The sequence below is a fragment of the Symphodus melops genome (genome assembly GCF_947650265.1).
Source record: "Symphodus melops genome assembly, chromosome: 18".
Classification (NCBI taxonomy): Eukaryota; Metazoa; Chordata; class Actinopteri; order Labriformes; family Labridae; genus Symphodus; species Symphodus melops.
Genome location: NC_136708.1, coordinates 21,541,561 through 21,561,689, shown reverse-complemented (window position 1 = coordinate 21,561,689; position 20,129 = coordinate 21,541,561). Strand labels below are relative to the sequence as shown.

At 42.7% G+C, this 20,129-nt stretch overlaps 3 protein-coding genes across 5 annotated transcripts in view; 1 reads left to right on the top strand and 2 right to left on the bottom strand.

Moving 5' to 3' along the window:
• Positions 1 to 12,407, bottom strand: part of bmp8a (bone morphogenetic protein 8a) — a 165,784-nt gene extending 153,377 nt beyond the window's left edge. Inside the window, exons 1-7 of one of the 2 annotated variants that reach the window (XM_079368125.1) lie at positions 11,752 to 12,407; positions 7,783 to 7,975; positions 6,508 to 6,656; positions 6,247 to 6,426; positions 5,915 to 5,994; positions 5,714 to 5,824; positions 5,023 to 5,178 (exon numbers count right to left, since the gene is read on the bottom strand). In XM_079368125.1, the coding sequence (XP_079224251.1) occupies positions 5,029 to 5,178; positions 5,714 to 5,824; positions 5,915 to 5,994; positions 6,247 to 6,426; positions 6,508 to 6,656; positions 7,783 to 7,975; positions 11,752 to 12,289 (1,401 nt within the window). In that variant the 5' untranslated portion in view covers positions 12,290 to 12,407 and the 3' untranslated portion in view covers positions 5,023 to 5,028. Of the gene's footprint in view, positions 1 to 4,697; positions 5,179 to 5,713; positions 5,825 to 5,914; positions 5,995 to 6,246; positions 6,427 to 6,507; positions 6,657 to 7,782; positions 7,976 to 11,751 lie in introns of those variants that run through there. The other variant, XM_079368124.1, reaches the window with a different exon arrangement.
• LOC306839271 (zinc finger protein 706) lies at positions 284 to 4,116 on the top strand. Of its 2 annotated transcripts, none has more exons than XM_079367865.1 (4): positions 284 to 390; positions 1,658 to 1,808; positions 2,669 to 2,802; positions 2,911 to 4,116. In XM_079367865.1, exons 2-3 carry the CDS (start codon positions 1,674 to 1,676, stop codon positions 2,762 to 2,764), a joined length of 231 nt encoding a protein of 76 aa, XP_079223991.1. In that variant the 5' UTR covers positions 284 to 390; positions 1,658 to 1,673; the 3' UTR covers positions 2,765 to 2,802; positions 2,911 to 4,116. The 2 variants fall into 2 exon arrangements, with proteins under 2 accessions (XP_079223991.1, XP_079223992.1); XM_079367866.1 differs by lacking the exon at positions 284 to 390 and adding an exon at positions 689 to 831.
• Positions 12,408 to 18,913: 6,506 nt separating the features above from the next.
• Positions 18,914 to 20,129, bottom strand: part of macf1a (microtubule actin crosslinking factor 1a) — a gene marked incomplete at its 3' end in the record, with an annotated part of 66,229 nt that continues 65,013 nt past the window's right edge. Inside the window, exons 56-57 of the mRNA XM_079367419.1 lie at positions 20,044 to 20,126; positions 18,914 to 19,162 (exon numbers count right to left, since the gene is read on the bottom strand). Coding sequence (XP_079223545.1) covers positions 18,914 to 19,162; positions 20,044 to 20,126 — 332 coding nt within the window. The remainder of the gene's footprint in view (positions 19,163 to 20,043; positions 20,127 to 20,129) is intronic.

Sequence of the window (20,129 nt, the reverse complement as noted above, 5' to 3'; positions counted from 1 at the left end):
TCAGCCTTTTCACCACATGGAACAAAATGCTCCAAAGTAAGTAAAGAGTTAAACTTTAAATTTCCACATGAGCATATAATAAGGTTAAAATTGAATTTAAGATGTAATAATTTTTTTATGTTTCGTTCATTTATTGATCTTCTGGATGGTTATATTTAATGTTGATGATACAATAAAAATTGTAAACTTAATCCTCTGTACATGAGCAGAAAATCCCACAGAAACACAGGACAGGCGTTAACTACCACTGCTCCTAAAGCTGCAGTAATCATCCACACCACAGGGGGCGCTGCTCGTCGTTCCCTCCTATTAAAATGTTCCTCTTCGCTTTCCTCTGGCATTCAAAAAAAAAGACTGACGACAGAGAGAAGAGAGAGTCCAACCTCGAAGGTAAATCATCCGAAAACGAGAGATTTTAAAAAACGTGTAGCTCTTACAGCTCGCGTGGGTGTTCAATAAGACTGATTTATATTCGTATTTGTGCTCGTCACGCTTCGACGTTGGGTTATTGCGGTTTAACTCGGAGTCACATGTAGTCTTTAGCTTCCCCTGCCCCGGCTCCGGCTAGTTTAGCTAACGGTGTTTAGCAAGGCGGCGCCGTAATGACGTCAGGCTCGCACTGACGTCAGGCCCGGAAACTGGCGATAATTCAACGGCTGGCTTGTAACCATGGAAATGCGAAATAATTATAAGCAGCCGACTTGTACGGGATTTTCATAAAGAAAAGATAGGAACGTTTATTGAGACTATTCGCTGACTTAGAGGATTTTTTCTGTCGTGTTTTATCTTTATTGTCAACAACGACTTCCAACAACTTCCGGTTGTGTTACAGTAATAAGAGTCAAACGATTAAATTTAGATAAGACTGGTCAGATGGTAAGATGAATAATAATAATAATATATGTTGTCTGTTTTTCCATAGTTTCAAGCTCTTTTTAATTGATTCTATCTTGATGCTCAGATCCTCTTTTTGGCCCTCTTGGCTTCATGTAGTCTGGGCTCTTATGATGATTGTGTTAAGATGGTTTCCGTTGTTGTTTCTTTCTTCGTTGGTCTTTTGATGCTTTTGCACAGTGTAAACCGATGTTATTAGTGCATTTATTATGATTATAATCTTATAACTGACTGAACCTGTGAGGGACTTAATACGTCTTGATGTTGATCAGATTTTTATCAGTTTTTATAGTTGTTTTTTTTATCTTTTCCAGGTTTTAACAGCTGTGTTCAGACAACAAAGAGTTCATTATAACTTTTAAAGATCAGTTCACCTGATCCTGGTTCAGTCCAGCTCATACAGACACCTGCAGCTCTCCTGTGTTACATACAGCGTGCGTGTTGAGGCTTGTTGATGGTGACGCACATCATAACTGTCATCTTAAATGAAGAGTGCGTCCTCCTCAGCAAACAGCTTCAGAAAAATGTGTCAACAAAAGCATGAGAAGCTTCTGTTTCATCGACCCGTCCACATACCTCGATCTGTGCACTACCTCGTACCAGCTGCCCTCTCTCTCTCTCTCTCTCTCTCTCTCTCTCTCTCTCTCTCTTTTTCTCTGGATGTCTGAACTTCATTTATTTCTCACTAAAGCTGGGGGACCTAAACGACTCATTCGTTTGCTCAGCTGGATCATCTTCAGCCTCTCGTTTGTTCCTCCTTCAGGTCAAAGTTGAGTGCCATGGCTCGTGGGCAGCAGAAGATTCAGTCCCAGCAGAAAAACGCCAAGAAGGCAGCAGACAAGAAGAAAGGTCAGGCTGCTGATCAGAAGACTGCAGCCAAGGCGGCGCTGGTCCACACCTGCCCTGTGTGTCGGGTAAGAGCAACACACACACACACACACACACACACACACACACCTCACCTACAGCCGAGTGCAGCTTTTATTCAATGAGCAAACAGTCACCTGTCTCGAGATAAATGTTGCTGAAGTTTGAAATCTTAGCAGTGAGCTGTACATTTGAAATGTTCTTTTACTCCTCCCGACATGCAACAGAGCAAATTAAAGAGAGGATCGTCACAGAGACATGCAAAAATAACTTTTCTTTGTGTTCGACATTTTTACTTCACATCGATTTTCGGGTCAGAGAACAATAAGACTAAAAAAGATTTGAAAGTTGCCCCTCTTCTTTTTTTCACTTGATCAGGTTAAAAATGACACCGTGACATACTGAGATACTTCTCTTTACAAACGGGAGCATGAAGAGTAAAGTAGGTAAAGACACACAGCGCTACCTCGGATGTCTGGTACAAACGGGAGCAAATTTAAAATATGTGAGCAGGATGTTGTCCTAAATGATGACTGAGGGTTAGAAAGCGTTTGTGTCTTTTCATGCGTCACATCGGACTCAGCTGATCCCAAAGTGTTGAGAGAGGAGTGTCGTGTGTTTGTCCCTCTGCGTTCACACTTCACTCACGCCTTTGATTCACTCGCTCTGTGACGGGCGTGGCTGACGTCTGCTAATCCAAACACACCTTCACGGATTCTTCGAATCGTACCGCTGTGATGAACAGGGCGGTGAAACACGTCAAACACGTTCAGACTATGAACATGATATAAACACTTTATTTTGGAGTGGGTTCTTTGTTAGTTCGTTGAAGCAGTTTTTGAAGCATCGCTCTGAAAACTCCAGACACCCAGAACGACTCAAACCTGAATCCTTCCTTTGATTTCAGACTCAGATGCCCGACCCCAAGACGTTCAAGCAGCACTTTGAGAGCAAACACCCCAAATCTCCCATGCCTCCTGAGCTGGTCGACGTGCAGGCATAAAGCACCGAAGACCGGACCGGACCTGAACCTCAACCCGGGTAAGACGGACTGGAACCTCGAACGTTTGACCTCCCTTTAGTGACTAATGTGCAGCTGAAACATGTCAAGGTCACGTCTTTAACAAAGAACACGTGTGCTGCTTACAGATGCACAACGACCACGGACTGAAGGTTGAATCATGGAGGATATTGACGACCAACACTGGGACCCCTCAGTATTCACGGACAGCTGGTGTGACTGGGAGGGGAGGGGTGTGTGTACGTACGTGTGTGTTTGTCTAAGAGAGAACGGTAACAAATGCAGAAGTAAACCAGCACCCATTTTTTTATATTTATAAAGTCAAACTAGAGTTTCATTCCAGATTTGGATCAAGGAGAGACCAGCCGAACAAATTCAAAATCACCACTGAAGATTTGACCAATCTGAAACAAGAAATCATGACGTGTTTTTGTTAATCTGTCTGGGGATCAGATTATTGTAGTCGCAGGGACAGATGACGCAGGTCGAATCACTCACTATCACACTGGAGCAAAGAGAGGACGCACGTCTCCATCACGGGCGACAGTAAAACCTCTGCTCTCTTCTCGTGAGCCACGTTCACTCTGCCATGGCAGAGTTTCACTTTTTGTCGGTGGTTAAAGTCGCACGATAAGTTCCTCACCCTGCACGTGGAAGATGAACCGTTTCAGACTCAGATACAGCCTTTACTCGTCAGCGCACGCTCACCAGGCGTTTTCACGGCTCAGGTCAGTCCGAGGAGCTCGGCCCATTTATTTAAATACAAAAACACCAGGAAGTGAAAGTTATTAAAACCCTGTTTGTATTTTAGCTTCTTCTTTAGATCGAGCAGTCAGTGATTGGCCGAACGTTTGAGCCTCTGCTGCACTAAAAGCTTCAAAATAGACCAAAACCAGATAAATGAGGGGGGGGGGGGGTCTGAAAACGCCTGGTGACACCATACAACAGTACCTCACGTTAAAACCACACAGCAGCAGCATCGCGTCTTCTCTTCCCGCCATCCTCGTCTACATTTGAACCTTGTTCTTCTCAGGCTTCTCTCCCAACAAAACCTCTGCAATAACACCCCCCCTCCACTTAACCCCCCCTCCCCCCCCTCCACTTACACCAGAGCAGGATTCACTTTCAAAAAGAATGCACCGCTTTATGTTTTCAGTTTAGATGTAATTAAAGATTGTTGGAGAAAATAAATTCATTACCTGCCCAAATGATTATTCCCCCGTCTTCATGGTCCCTCGTTTATTTACTAGAAGGACAAATGTCACTAATCTGCTTTCACTGTATTTTTTTTTTTTTTATCCTTTTCAATAAATTGCAAAATGTATTTAATGTGATTCATCTGGTCTGCTGATTGTTTCCATGGCTCCCACACACACTCCTTGGGTACGTCATGATCAGAACTTCTTACATCACTTTATTGACAAATTATTTATTGTTGCAGTGCAATATTATTTTTGTGTCTTGAATTTCCAGGAGCATAAAATATCAGGAAATAGTGGAAAAAGTCTGAAACAATTCTAGATAAAATAAAGTGACCGACCATCTCAAAAATAAAATGGTACAAGAATCCATTAATCAGTTAATTCTCACTCCCCAAATCAAACTGATTGCAATCATCAGTGAGGTTGTGACGCAGACTCTAAGCCCTGTGATTGGTTGAGCTTTTCCTCCCCTGACGTGCAGCACATGAAAGACATCAGGAGTCTGACAGTGTCTGTTTAAACTTTGGCTAACTAGCAGCCAGAGCTAACGGTCATCTCCTCTGATGTCATCTCCATCTCAAATCTAGCAATTTAATTGGCTGCTCAGTTGCCATGGTTTCCCTATATTTATAAGAGTATAATAAATGTAATCACGTGACACCGTCAATAGATTGTAAATATTTCTTTATTCAGTTAAACAAAGTGACGAACAGGCATCACTCAAAGCATCCGCTACCGTTCAATATCATCTGCCATAAAAAACAAAATCTGAACACTCGAGGTGAATTTATTAATATGATTCTGTGTGTTTTGTCACTTTTCAAAAGAGGCATGAAAATACATTTAAGTTAATTATAAGTTTGAAAAAAAAAAATACATTTTTTAGGTGTTTATTTCAGGTCAAAGGTTTTTCTGTCTCACACTTTGAACCCTAAAATAAAAACATTACTGTATAAAATGAAAGGTGTGGAGTAACGCCTTTAAAAGAATCAGTTGAAACACTGATGGAGTTCATGTCTGTGGTTAAAGGTTGCTGCTCCACACTCAGAGGCAGCCGCAGGTCTTGACCACCATGTTGCGGTGTTTCTTGAGGATGACGTTGTTGTTGTCGTCGTAGAAGAGGACGGAGATGGGGCTGAGCTTGGTGGGAGCGCAGCACGCCTTAGGAACCTCGTCGGGCTTCAGGAGGTGGACCTGAGGACACGGCACAGAGGGGCCAGGTTAAGAGCGGGAAACCTTTCTCCTGATCCTTCACTGGAAGGAGCAGGACTCGAGAAAATAATCTAACACAACAACGGAGAAAAACTGAAGTGTTACCAACTAAATCTACTTAAAGTGTCACAAGTAAAAGACGTCATTGGTGCAGAGAAAAGCTCCTGAGTGGCGTTAACACCGATGGAGCTCATTTGAACCTTTTTCACACAGCTCAGACATCGAGCCCCTCTGCAGGGTCGAGTCGATGATTCATGGGCAAAAGAATGAAAGACGAAGCTATGCTGGAGGATTTCTCTCTGACATTCTGGATGAATCGAGTTCTTTGGGTCTTAAAAAAAGTTATTTAATACGTTTCTGTCTGACACGAATCACAGTAGAAATAGATTTAATTGTAAGAAGGAAAAAAAAAGATGAAATAAATCCTGTTCCTGATACCAGATCTAAAGTTCCTGCAGAGAAGGTCAAGTATTATTTATGGACATTCAACACTTTGGGTTAACTCACTGAAACGTACCACTTGTTGTATGAGCGCGTGGTTTGTGGCGTTCATGCAGGAGCTCAGAGGATAAAAACATTCTCCGTCACAGTAATACGCAGAGTATCCGGTCGGGGCCAGAACCCAGTCCTGATCAACACAGAACAACAACAACAACAACACAATTACAGAAACATTTCAAATGATGAACAGAAGCTGAGCAATGAAGCGTGAGCTGACCTTCCATCCCAGGTCACTGAAGCTGACGTAGAGTTCATGTTTTTTACACGGCTCGGCCCCGGTGTTTGCAGGACTCCGGTCTGAACACGAAAAAAAGATTTAGAAACATTATGGAGGGTTTAACGCTCGACATCATTTCCTAGTAAAGTAGAGCTGCTTACTACTTAACAAGTCAGATAAACACTGAATTATTTATTAGCCCAAGTGTTGTTCAGTCAGGAACGTGTTTATACAGAAGTTCTGTATTTTTTAAAACTTAAAAATGTCCAAATTACTAGATTCATAATCGAAGAACATTTTTTAGAGTAAAAGTCCAGAACATGGAGGCTCACTGTGGATGCTGGGGACGGGGAGGTCATATTTGGGTTTCTTCCTGCGTGGGTGAGGCTTGACGGCTCGAGGCGGTCGACACGGGATCTGACTCTCCCTGAAGAAGGTCACCATGAAGGGCTGTTTGGAGCGAGGACCGCGGCGACCCACCAGCCCGATCCAGCCTGCAGAGAGGGAGCGGTCTGACGGGAAAGAAGCACAGCTCTGTCAGAAGAGGAGAAGTTTGACAACTCTAAATATTAAAGTAATGTAATTAAACCCACCCTCCTCTGTCTCCACATACAGACGTATTCCCAGGTTGCTGCGCGGGTGGAGGAGCCAGTGGTTGGAGGCCGAGGTGACGTCGAAAGCCAGCCAGCCCTCCTGACCTGCAGCCACAGACTGCATATCCAGCAGCACCAGCTCTGGCTCTCTGACGGGGGAAACAAGAAGGCTGTGATTAATGTCTCTCTTCTGTGACATGATGACACATAGATTCTCTTATACACACACACACACACACACACACACACACACACTGTTATGACTGTGAGTCATGTGTTTCTCCTAATGAGTGTATTCTGTGTTAAGTGTAAAATCAATAAATGTTGGAGTGAAGATGTGTTTAGTTTTTGGCTCATACATTCATAATATACACACTTTAATACATTATCATACACCATACATTCATTTATACATATATTAATACATACATTCATTCATATATACATTCACACCTTGATACGTGCATTCATACAGACATTCAGATTCTAACACACATACAAATGCACTTTTATACATACATACGTTCCTTCATTCACACATACAGTATATACATACATTCATTCACTCACTCATACACATTCATTTAAACACATTTATTCATTTAAATATACATGTACACATTCATACATTCATTCATACATAAATCTATTCAAACATAAATTCCAACACACATTAATTCACTCATACAAACATTCATGAATTTATTCATGCATTCAAACATACCATCATGCACACATCCATCAATTAATACATACATACATTCATTAATACAAACATTCATACATCAATACATCCACACATTCATAAATAAAAACATGCATACATACATCCATACATAAATTCATACATACATATATACACATACATATGTACATACATACATTCATCCATACATACATACATCTCATTTCTTCGACAGATGTAGGTATGTCGTTTTTTTCATTTTTCGACATGGGTATGTATGTCGTTTTTTCATTTTTCGACATAGGTAGGTACTGTATTCATACATTGATACATTCATTCAACATTCATGCATACAGTTTTCATTCATACTTATATTCATATACTTCAATTCTTCAAAAAAAAAATTTTTTTTCCATGTATTTACTTTGAAAATAAAACCTTTAAATAGCAAAGCTGACGTATTTTTCAATGTTTTCACTTGTGCTGATTACAAACTCAATTACAAACTCAATTACAAACTCAATTACAAACTCAATTACAAAACCTGAGTAAAATGACAGGAAAAAAAAGAAACTGTAATTCACGGTAACCTGTGTCTGTTCTCTCGTTGAATCTCATAGACGGAGATGTGCAGCGTTCTGTTGGCTCTCTGGCCCATTGTCAGGGTTTTATATATACGAAACTCTGCTGCCGTCACAGTCTCACCCTGAGGGAGGGGGGTCAGGTCAAACCGAAACTCCTTCCAGTATGGACGTGGCTGTAGGAGGTCTCGCTCCTGCTCCACTGCAGACAGAAAGAGAGAATCAATACATTTCTATTTGTATAGCACCAATTGATGAAGGTGTATTCTCAAGAAACTTCACGAGGAGTCAGCAGGTTTATACATCCTTGTTAAATAAATTACCCCATCATTAATCCATTATGAGCAACATTTAGCAAAGTTACAGCGTCAAGAAAAAACTTCCTTTTATCAGGCAAAAACCTCAAACTGCCTCAAAAACTCAAGTTAAAAATAGAACCTAATGGTGCATAAACTGGACAGTTACATCCCGCGACAAGGTTGTGGCTTTTACTTTGAAGAACAAGCATACATATCAACACATCATTTAAAAACTTTTTTTTAATTCCACGCCAAACTTTATTATACATAATTTCTGTTTTCAACTGTTCCAGTAAATATACTCAGAAAGTTTCCACCTCTGTATTTACCAGCATCACTGTTTATCAAACAGGATGCAGGTAAGTTATGACTTTACATATCCAGGAACATACCAGGTGTCTTTTAAGCAAACTGTAGATCAACAGATTAAACTTAAAACTGAACTCACACGTCTGCCCAACAAGTGCAAGGCGACTATGACGACATGAATGTCGCACATCAGTGCAATATGTTTTAAGTGTGTATCCTGATGGAACCCCACTGGGACGCAAAGGACAGGTCACTGATGTTTGGTACATACACGTAATAAATAGAGATATTGAGGACAGGACACCCGTGATGGGTTGGGCGTGTTTGAATCACAAAGCACACACACACACACACACACACACACACACACACACACACAGAGCAGTAATTAGAGACACTTAGTGCCTTGAACCACAGCAGCTGCTCAGCACACACACCACTAATTGCAGGCCTGCCCAGTATTTTTAGAGTGGCTCCCTCCGCAGCAGTATTTTCATCTCTTCAGACCATTTGCTTCTTTTTTTTTTCTGTGTGTCAGTTTGGCTTTTAATTTTAACCAGCTGTGTCTTCCCATTACATATGCGTAGGAACACACACACCCAGGCCTGTTTGATTGAACTTAAGTGAACTGACTGCACACACTGATTAGATTAGCCACAGAAATATGAGCTCGATTTACAATCTCTGCAGTGGATCAGCGGGTGGATGTTAAAAGGTTGTGAAAAGAGAAAATAAACACCAAAATAAAATGTTTAAACATCCTCGAAAAAAGAATTTTAAATGCTGATGCCCGACTAGCAACCTTAAACGTTACAGATAACCTGTTCCAACGCCACATTTTAATTGCCAACAATTTGAAGCAAACTTTTGCACACTGTCTAAATTACACAAACACATTTATAGGCACCAGAATATTGACAACTTATTTGTGCAATGAAGACTGTTAAACCTCTTTTGCCCTCAATGTGTGTGCAAAACACCTCTCTCTCTTTGCTAGCAGTCGCTTTGAAAAAAACCCCCCAGAAGACTTGTACAGTACTATACGAGCTCACAGATCTTTAGACTACTTGAGGTTAGGGTTGTACACTGCAGGTCACTGGCAGGAGACGCTACGTAAGAATCCATCAGAATTATATCAAATCCATTCACACACAGCGACACACTGTCACAGAAGACGCAGGAGCAATTTGGGGTTGAGTGTCTTGCCAAAGCACACATCGACGTGTGGCTGCAGGGGCCGAGGATTGAACACCCAGCTTCCCAGCTGAGGGACGACCGACTCTACCGCTGAACCACAGCCCCCAATATGAAGCTTTATACTGTTTGAAAATATTGTCATGTTGAAATAAGTGGTAAAGAAAAATCTGATTGGCAATTTTAATTAGCATGTCAAGTTCTGTGTAAGCTTTAAGTGAGGGAGGATATTTTTTCTTTTTCTCTGATGATGTTCAAACTAAGAGTTCACAGCCGAATTTAAACCTTCCAGCATGTGATGTTGGTCAAGGCACGAGTCACCGTTGTTTACTGAATCGTGGCTGTTTGAAGGATAGATTGTTTTGTAGTGGTGAGTGATAAATTTAAGGGTTCAACATTTTCTCCAAAACAGAACTAAATTTGCAAAAGGAAACCATTCATTTAGACGTGACTTCATGACAGACGCTGAGCAGAGAGACGAGACGATGTTTCCCACGGTGCACTGGGTGCAGACCATCGGCCCGGTCCAGAGGAGTAGCAGGAAGGAAGCCATTCAGAGGATGTTTAATTTTTATGCTCGGACAGATAGGCATCAGTCAGGCTGCTGTGCAGTTTGGAAAAGAAGACGAATATTCACACAGTCTGGGTGGTAATGCTCTTACTGTTTGTCTTTGAAGAAATTAATGAGTTTCATAATCAAATAATCTGCTGTTAATGTGATTGAAGTATATTTATTATTCAAGTAATCACAGAGTAAAACTGTTTTAAGTGTAAAGACTGAATGTTTACTTTAATAAACCACAGAAAAGTGAGGACGTTTTCACACACAACATTATTTTCTGGATTTCATTATTGAAAATGAACGTGGAATCATTTAAATTCCAAAATCAAATCGATTAATCGGCTCTAATCTTCAGAGCTTGGAAATATTATTGGAAGTATTATTGTGTACTGCGATCAGCCCTATCCAGTTAGCACAAAAAAATAATAATATTCGACTTGACTCAAGGGACTTGAGCTGGGAACCAGAGAGTTGCTGGTTCAAGTCCTGGTGCGGACCAAATCAGGAAATTTGTTCTTGTAGCTGGAGAGGTGTTCAGCAGTTCCGGAGCACCACTGAGGTGCCTTTGAGCAAGGCAGCAACCCCCCCCCAGAGCTCAGGAGCGCTTGCTGTGAACAACCCGCCCTCACTCAGGCATCTCTCCATCAGTGCCTACGTTTGCTTCTTCTTCAAGTTTAAAGTTCTTACTCCTTTGATAAATGCTCTAAATATAAACTTTAACAGTCGCATAATAATCGCATTTACCTTTAATCTGTAAAAGACAGAGAGATTTGAGTAAATACTGAAGACAGGATCTGAACTGGTCAGATTAGGTTCAATCATTCATCAAACGTCGTACTGGATCTTCTCATCAGTAGAAAAGTATCAGGATGCTCAGCCCTGTGTGGCTCTGGCAGAAAGGCTGGTGGGTGAAATGCAATCCTACCAATATAGTTTAGCCATTCTGGGTTTGATCCTCTGCGGTGGTTGAATGTTTGTGGAAATTTGCACAGCAGAAAATCTAAACCTGCATGTCACTGACGGTGTCATCAAGTTCACACACGGTGTAATTTCATCCTTTCGGTGTTTACATTTTGTGGCAAAAAAACCACCATAAAGTCCAGAACAGCTCTGTCATTTAAAATTGATGACATCAATTTTTTTAATTCAAGGTTAAAGGAAAACTTTGACATCTTGGGGAATACACTTGTCTGCCCACTTTCCAAGAGTTCAATGAGAAGAATCGTATGTAAAAAATCTGCAGCTCTAGAAAGCAGCTGATTAGCTTAGCTTAGCTTAGCACAGAGCTGGCTGTTTCCGACTACATGACTCAACCAACAGCAGCCGTCAAGGCAACCACTGATGCAAATTCATTTGTGCAGGTGAGGTTGTTTATGTTTGCACTTTTTCAGAGCAAGTTAATGATGGATCTCATTATGTGATGTGCTTCGGCTTGTCTTTGATTTTTCTATTTGGAAATTCAGTCATTTCTCATTTTTTAGATTTTTTTTTTCAAATTTGACCCCAAGCAAATAAACAAAGAAATGTAAACTGCATCACTTCCTGTGCACATTATCGTCCACTAACCACCTGGCAAACTGCAGCTGTCTTTAAGCGTAAGTGTGGGCTACTCACCCAGATTGACGAAGCTCATCACCGTGTCGGCCTCGCTGACCACTGTCCCCAGTGGAGGTGTGTGCGTGCTGAGAGTTGGCGGGGCTGCGTAGCTGACCTGAGTTAATCTCTCTGCCCCTCCAAACCTCCCCATGCCAGGTCCGCTCACAATGATCTCATTCCCATCATCCTCTCCATCCACCGACATGGCGTGGTACAGGTCCAGCATGAAGAGTGGTGCAGAGGAGGGTGGACGCAGTGGAGGGTGGGGTCTGGGTCTGCCAGGTAGACCGAGGATGGACAGGATCTCCTTCTGCATCTCCTTCTTTTCACGGCCGCTGAGCCGTCTGAAGCTGGAGTGAACCACCGCCTCGGCCTGCTGGCTCCACAGGGACAGGAAAAGCAGGAGCAGCAGGGGCAGGAGGAGCAGAGTCCTCAGGTGGAGGAAAGGACGCTGATGTCTGGAGGTGGAACACGTCTGGACTCCATTGCAGTCTTTTCTTATGTGCTGCTTTTTCTTGTTGCTGCAATGACAAGAGAGACTGTGGTCTGAGGCCATCGCTGGGGTCGGCTCCTGTTTCTTCTTCCTCTGTTGTTGTTGTTTGCAAATCAAAAACTTAAACCTTAAAAAATGATCAGCCGCACAACTTTCAGTTGATCTTCCTCCAGTGTTTCCAGACTCCTCTCTCCTCCAACGGTTTGTCCTCCTGTTTCTGAGTCTCCACAGACAAACCCAGCACTGATTTATGAAGAGAAGAGAGCTGCCTCTGGACTGGACGTGTTTACTGGCTAAAACTGCCTCTGTTTATCTCTCCCTCCCCCCTTTGGCTTCCTCTCTCCCTCGTCTACCTTCTCTAATCTGCAAAAAAGAAGAAGAAGAAAAAGCCTCCTGACAATCTCTTCTGCTCCCTCTTAGTCGTGCAGCAGGAGAAAAAGAGATAATAAGCGTAAGGGCATAATTACAAGCCTACAATGTGTTTTGAATATAGACAAACAATGCCTCTATAGAAGATTGGTCTGTGCTTTGAAGTTGTAAACTTAGAGGATGGAAAGCAATTTCAGTGATAAGCAGGTGCTGCAGAGATTGGAGAGGAATTTGAGAGCCGTGTCATTAGGTTGACTCCTCGACCTCACAGGAAAATGAAGCTCACACCTGCAGCGAGTTGATGAGATACCTCCAGTGGATCTCCAGTGGTGGAGAAAACCACTGCTGGAAGCTCTTATCCAGTCATCCTTGAGTGCTTATTTTCCATTCATGACTGCTCCCCACCCACATGTCTCTGGGCTTCCAGATGTCTCTCGTAATCCAATTTATAAAAAACGATAACGCCAGGAAATTGTTCCCTAGTTTGTAATCCTTCAGAGAGGTGAGAGGGTTTCTCCTACAGTCCTCAGATGTGTGTCGGCTCTTGTTCACACTCAGCTGGGAGTGTGTGAGCGTCTGCAGCGGTGAGAGTGTATCCTGTGTATGAAGCTCACAGAGTGAAACAGTTGTTCATAACCAGGAGGGAGTTTCCATCCCAGCCTCCGCCTCTCCTCCACCTCTTTCAAGTCTTTAAACTTCTCCCTGCTGCTTACATCTCATCACCACCCCTCCCAGCGGTCTATTTGGGAGACCTCATCTCTCTCTCTCCTTCTTACATCCACCCATCTATCTTTTCATCTGCTCATGACTGCTTCCTTTCATAGCTACTCAGCGTTTAAGTCTCTGGCGGCTCAGCGGGAAGCACGTCAAGTGGCCTGATGCCCCGTTTAATAGCAACTGTAGGCCTATTCACAACAAGCGTTTGAAAGTCAAAGTAAAGGGGATGAAATGTATCTGAAAAACATCAGAAAACATTGATGAGGAGCCACAGAAAACATAGGGCAACAGGAAAATAACATTTTTAACAAGTTTTTAAATTCAAAATAAAACCATATTTAGTGTAGCTACTGTACAATTAAGTCCCAGTTAGTGAAACAGTGTCTTTTATATTGAAAAAGTTGATTTATTTTAGATACGTTTTCAAATTCTGGAGCTCTGAATGCTAATTAATAACTAATTAAGCTAGCAAGTAAAACTGGCAGCTAAACTTCTGAATATTAGCTCAAACCAGTAAACGTTAGTTTTTTACAAATATACACACGCTAGACTTTACTAATAATATGTATGTATTTTACTACTTAAATATATAACTACTGTAGACATCATATCATTATTGGAAAAGAAACTTAAAATGCTAAGGCTCCTTTCTCTGGCAAGCTAACACCAAGACTGATAGCTAGCTAACAAACGCTACTTGAGTTATTACAGGAGTAAAAAACAGAAAAAAAGAAAAGAAAACGTTAATTCCTAAACTTTCCTTTTAGAGTTATGAACATAAAGATAATTTATATATATTATGGGGGGTTAAAATTACTAATTTCAGGTACTCCATAAACGTTATATCATAACGTCTACACTTTTAGTTATTTAGTTAATCTCAATCACTTCATCATTTCTTTTGCAAAGTCAAAGAAAAAGGTCTTAAACTTCACAGCCATATCTGTGGTTGGAACCAATTAACCACACATTTAAATTTCAAAGCAGACTAACATTAAATACAAACATTTCACACCTCTGCACCTGTTGTATATAGTGTCAGGTTAAACTGTTCAGCCCAGGAATACTTTTTTTTTTTTTTAAGGTTTCCCTGCAGTGAGTCTCATGTGAACACATTCACTGTGTTCAAACCCAAAGACTCAGAGGGAAGAAATGACTCAAATATAGACGTGAAGCTCAGCCCTGTGCCAGCCCATGTTTGTGTACTCTCTTCATCAAAGTGGCCTGGTACTTGTGGTGACTTTGAAAGGCATGAATAACACTGACCAAACCAAACTGACCACACTTTATTTCGTCCTGGCCGAAAGGGCGAGTCCCAAATGCCAGGAATTAACGCTTTTGCTACTTGTGTTTTTTTCTTCTCCCCCTGCACATCTGCGACTTTAGGAGGTTTTTTTGTCTGGAGAGATAGTGGTGAGGAGTGAGTAAAGATGAAGAAGAGGAGGAGGAGGAGGAGGAGGTGAAAGAACAAAGACGAAGAGTGAAAAAACAGGGTGCCCTAAAAACCAAACCCAACTAAAATGAATAATGACATTCCTGAGAGGCAGAAGTGGTGGAAGAGGACTGTCATCAGAGGAGAAGACAGGGATGACAGATGGACTGCAGGAAGGACCGTAGGATGGAGGAGGCACAGAAAATAAGGAGAATGTGTTTGTGTGTGTGTGTGTGTGTGTGTGTGTGTACACACAGCTGCAGAGGGAGGACTAGCTTCAACATCTCCGGTGGAACCACCAAGTAAACAGGACGTTATTTTCAAATTCTCTCTGTCTGACACAAAATGGGCCAGATAGACTTAAGTGAAGAGAGAAAACGACAGCTCAAATGACCCTTACTGGCTTTCAACCTTCACCATGCATGCACCAACTCCCCTGTGTTTACCTCCTCTCTCTGTCCGCAGAAGTGAAAGATCCAACCCCGGGTGTGCCCTTATCTTTCACAGGATAATTACCTAGAAACGTCCGCTCACTTCCTCTGAGTCTGTGGTGGTCTGTCAGACGTGAGAATGTAGGAACGCAGGCACGCACGCACGAGCGAGAAGGCCCACAATTTGCATCCATTTAGCTCACTCAGACCTCTGCAGTAAATATCCTCACATGAAGTTGACTTTCAAATAAAATCCAAGTTGAAAAACGGATCATATATCTTCAAAAACACAAATGAAAGCCTAAAAAATAAGGAAGTGTAAATATCTGATCAGTTGATTTACAGAGACCAGGGTCCTCCAAGCAGGTGGTCTGGGTTCGATTCCAACCTGTGGCTTCTTTCCCGTAAGTCGATCCCAACTGATGAATAAGTTGGGATCGATTCATGACTCTATCCACTGTCTTATCTCTATTGTCTTCAACACTTAATGCTAATCTGCCCCTCAATAGTTGGGTACTTAACGATAATCACCCTAACCACTCCTGGTTTCACCATATTGTCTAGGACACTTAATGCAAATCACTGCTCCTTTAAGTTGGTGAGCCAATTTACATCCCTGCATTGACTGTTTAACGACTGTACTCACACCTCTGGCATAAGCTCAAACACCTCTGTACATGCACATGTAACCAGTTTCTAAAGGTCAGCACTTTGTTTCTAAGGCTCTTTAACTGTTTACAGGTCTCTTCTAACCAACACATGTTTTTCTCTCCTCACAGGTTACGTACATTATGCTATATTAGTTTTAAGTCTAACTGCTAATGCCAACTGCACAGGTCTAACATATAATTATGTTTATTCTTAGTCACATAGGGGCTGCTATATCTTGTTTGGGGGATTTTGTATACAGAGGGGAGGGGGGACAGCGGGTGTGTATTGTAACTAATGTCTTGTGTCCTGCCTGTCTGTATACTGCTACTGGATGCCTTGAATTTCCCTCGGGATCAATAAAGTATCTATCTATCTATCTATCTATCTATCTATCTATCTATCTAATAACAACATAAATAGCTGCAAAATCTCCCCGTTGAAGCCCGCAGTTAGTTCTCATTCGTTCCCCAGAAGCTATGCAAACTGTGTGTACTAAAGTGTGACCTTAGTATCAATAAATACTCAATTAGAATTCACTTTGGCATTAAAAGTGTCCTTCTAAGTATTCAACATAAAACTTTATCTTTCTTTTATGTATTGCCTCAGATGTTACACGACTCGATGTGTTGTTGTCCCATCAAAGGCTTGTTTTCTGAGAGGAAGAGGAAGAACCTGACGTTTATTCACATCATGCCCAGTTTGGATTTTTCCATTTGTCTTTGTTTCCACACCAACAAACAGATTCTTTCAGACTTGATCACACATCCATCCATCCATTTTCTGTACAGATTTGGGTTCCAGCTGTCATTGGTGCGAGGGGCGGGGTGCACCCGGGTCAATCCCAGGGCTGACATGAAAAGACAGACATATACTCACACTCACACCTACAAGAGTCACCAATCAACCTATCAAACATCTTTGGACTGTGGGAGGAAACCCAAAACATGCACGAAGAGAACACCGAGCAGCCGTCACACACGCACACAAGTAACAACCAAACAAGAGGAAGTTTTACTGCAAGCATATTTTTAATACAAAAACAGAACAAAAAAATTGTTTATAATTTTAGTTTTTTGTTTTACACAATTGACTCCTACTAACACCCCTCGCTCCCTCCATGTTGTCATATCACACTGAGAGTAGCACAGCATCAAAAGGTGGAGGACTCGTCTCCCGCGCCCAGAATCCCCCGTCCTCTCAGAGAGACAATAAATAAATAAAAATCACCGTAAGACATCTTTCATTCTCACTGTAATTTCATTAGTTTCTCCATAGACTTCATCTCTTACGCTGAGATAACACACAGACGACTCGGCCCCATCCACGACAGGACGTTTGAAAAACAAAAACAAAAAGCCTAGAAGAAGACACACTTGGGAGGGACATGAGGGAGGAAACCCGCTCTCATTGGTCCACTCCAATCCGGTGTCCTGTCATTCATATTTGTAGTTCTTTCTACAGATGAAGGGCAAACCCCTTTGGTCATGTTCTGGGAATTGTAGTCATTAGCAAAAGAGAGAAATGAAGAAACAAGGCTGTCGCTAGAATCAGCGATCTAGTGAACAATGTTACATGAAGTAGAAACACACTTTACTCAAAGAAAATCCAGAGAGCGGAGCGGACTTTTCCTCAGTACAAAAAAAAAAAAAAAAAAAAAAGAGTCACAATGTGTTTAACCTTAACACCACATCACTCTCCTCCGACGGTGATATGACAATGAAACTGAAAAATAAATAGATTTTCCTTTCAAGCTAGTCAACAAAAGTACAACTGGATTATAAATTAACCAGAAAACAACGAGAGAAAAAAAAAAAAATTTGCAAATTAAAATGTTTGCATACAGTGACTTGTCATTGACCTCTTTCGTTTCCTGTAACATTGACACACATAATACACGCCACCCCCGTGTGTCAGGGTGTGGGTGTGTGTGTGTGTGTGTGTGTGTGTGTGTGTGCTGCTGGGGGCAACACAGTGTAGACACTAAGGTGGAACTGCAGAGGAAGAGACAATTAGTGCATGCTGGTTGTCGGAACATCGGGTTAGGTTACACATGTCGTATATTGTCAGTAATGTGCTGTTAGTTTGGGTAAAAAATAGTCCTTTCTATTGCCGGTTTTGTGATCTTGAGAGAGTTGGATTGTAACATGTGGACATACCACGCCGCCTTCGACTGAAATGCACACAGGAGGCCGATGTGAACGTTCCAGCGGTCGGGAGGAGTCTGCTCTGCGGTGTTTGAGTGTGTGAGTGTTTTGCCCTCAGCTGCAGCAGCACCGTCACCACCACCACCGATCCTCTGAGTCTGAGGTTAGCCGGTGTGTGTGTGTGTGTGTGTGTGTGTGTGTGTGTGTTTAAGTTACACAGCGTTTTTATCCCGCCTCCTGAGACCTCCAAACGTGGTTTTCGGCTCCTTGAGATCTGCTGAGGTGACACTTTCTTTTTCGCCAACCAGTCCAGAGAAGCGACATGGCAGTCGTTGCATATTTTCTTTTTAAACTCATCCTTGAGGCATCTCGCCCACAAGCCAACAAATTCTCTCTTTTCTTCTTTTTTTCCTGAAAGTCATTGGAGCGTTTTTGATGTTTTTTGTAGCCGTGGCGGTGGCGGTGCGTCCCACTCCCTACCCCGCCTCTGTGTTATGTGTATTTTGTGTGTCAGTGTGGTTAAAAAAGCTGTTTCAAGACTTTCTTTCTAATGTTGCTCTGTGAGATCTGGACAGAAGAGAGTAACACAAAAGTAAGGCAGCATCACGTCAAGTCAGTCGGGGTTGTTGGTTTCCACGCTGTTCCGGCGGGGAACTTTCGAAGACAAAGCAGGAGACTGAAAGGCAAACTGGGGTCGCTTCTTAAAGGGGAGGAGTCGGTTTGTGACCCCTCAGACCGGCCTCAACTAACAGACCAGGAAGTGGACTCCTGATGTGCATGTGTTCAGTCCGTTAAAGAGTCCAGGGAAAGGACTGAGAAGGGGATTCCCTCTTTATATCCGTCTCCTTCTTCCCGCTGGGAAATGTCAGTCATAGTGCATGTTTCTACACGAGCCCTGTAGGAGCTGGTGCGACAGAGGGGATCACTCTCTTTGAGAAGGATTTTATTTCTTTCCAGACCCCGGGGTCTTTGGGCTGGGGCTTTTTTTGGAGATGGTGGGTATCTTGGAGGGTTTTGCCCCTCCTCCGGGCCGCCGTGGGGTATCGGAAGTGTCGGAGCAGACAGAGCGGGGCGTCCTGTAGCTCAGATGCGTCTGAAGCATCGCTGCCACGGCGGCTGCTGGCTCTGCTGCCGGCCCGGCTCCCAGCTCGACTGGTCGAACCGCTGGCTGTGGACCCCCCTCGCTTTGGATCTATTGAGAGGACAAAACACATCTTGGTTTGAACAAAGGGGGAAAACAGGTAGCTGTGACTCAAACTTAGATTTTAAAATCTTCTAAGAAACCATCATAGTCAGAGTCCAAGCCGCACTTTTGCACGTTGGTCTGCGGCTTCACAACTTTGATCCACAAATTGCAAAATCCTTCAGATGGTTTGACTTGTTGCCAGATGTTTTTTTTTTTTAGATACATTTATGGGCTTTATTCTTTTATTTAGAGAGAGGAGAGAGAGAGAGAGAGAGAGGGAGGAGAGAGAGAGAGAGAGAGAGAGAGAGAGAGACACACATGTTGGACTTGAACCCGGCCCGCTTCCTTGAAAGACTGTAACCTCCATGCACGGGGGCGCGACCTAACCGCTCGGCCAATCAGCGCCCTGACTCCAGAGGTTTAAATCGTGCTGGTTTTGGTGAACCCTGATATTACACACAGGCGGTGAAATGTGTCACATGTGCGAGCTCCAAGATACTCTGGTCTGTTTTTTAACCAGACCAGATGAAGCCCCGCTAAGAAGCCCGGCACAGTTCCGACCCGGGGAGTCTGGTTCTGCTGGGGGTTCCTCGTCCCCCCTTTTGCTAAATGTTGCTCATGATGGATTAATGGCGGATCTTTGTAGATAGATAACACATAGTGAGATCTTTTACCTGTTCTTTGGCAACGTGTCTTCTTGAGATAGAATTTGTTATCAACGCGACACAAACAGAGATCGATGAAAAAGAAGTAACTGGACTACATTTGATGAAAAACATGGCTGCAGGTTTGCGTTGCCATGGTGCCGGTGTCACTCCCCCCCCCCCCCCCCCACACAATAAACAATAAAAGTTTGCACAGACTAACAAACACAAACAATGACTCACCTGTTTCTGGTCGGCTTGCTGTGGCTCGTGCCTCCGTTTTCTCCGGTCAGCGACCCTCGGCTTCGAGTGGAAACGTCCGGCCGCTT

Coding starts and splice junctions, on each gene's coding strand:
- LOC306839271 (XM_079367865.1), top strand. CDS start 1,674: ATGGCTCGTGGGCAGCAGAAGATTCAGTCCCAGCAGAAAAACGCCAAG. Junction 1,809..2,668: donor ACACCTGCCCTGTGTGTCGG/GTAAGAGCAACA, acceptor CTTTGATTTCAG/ACTCAGATGCCCGACCCCAA.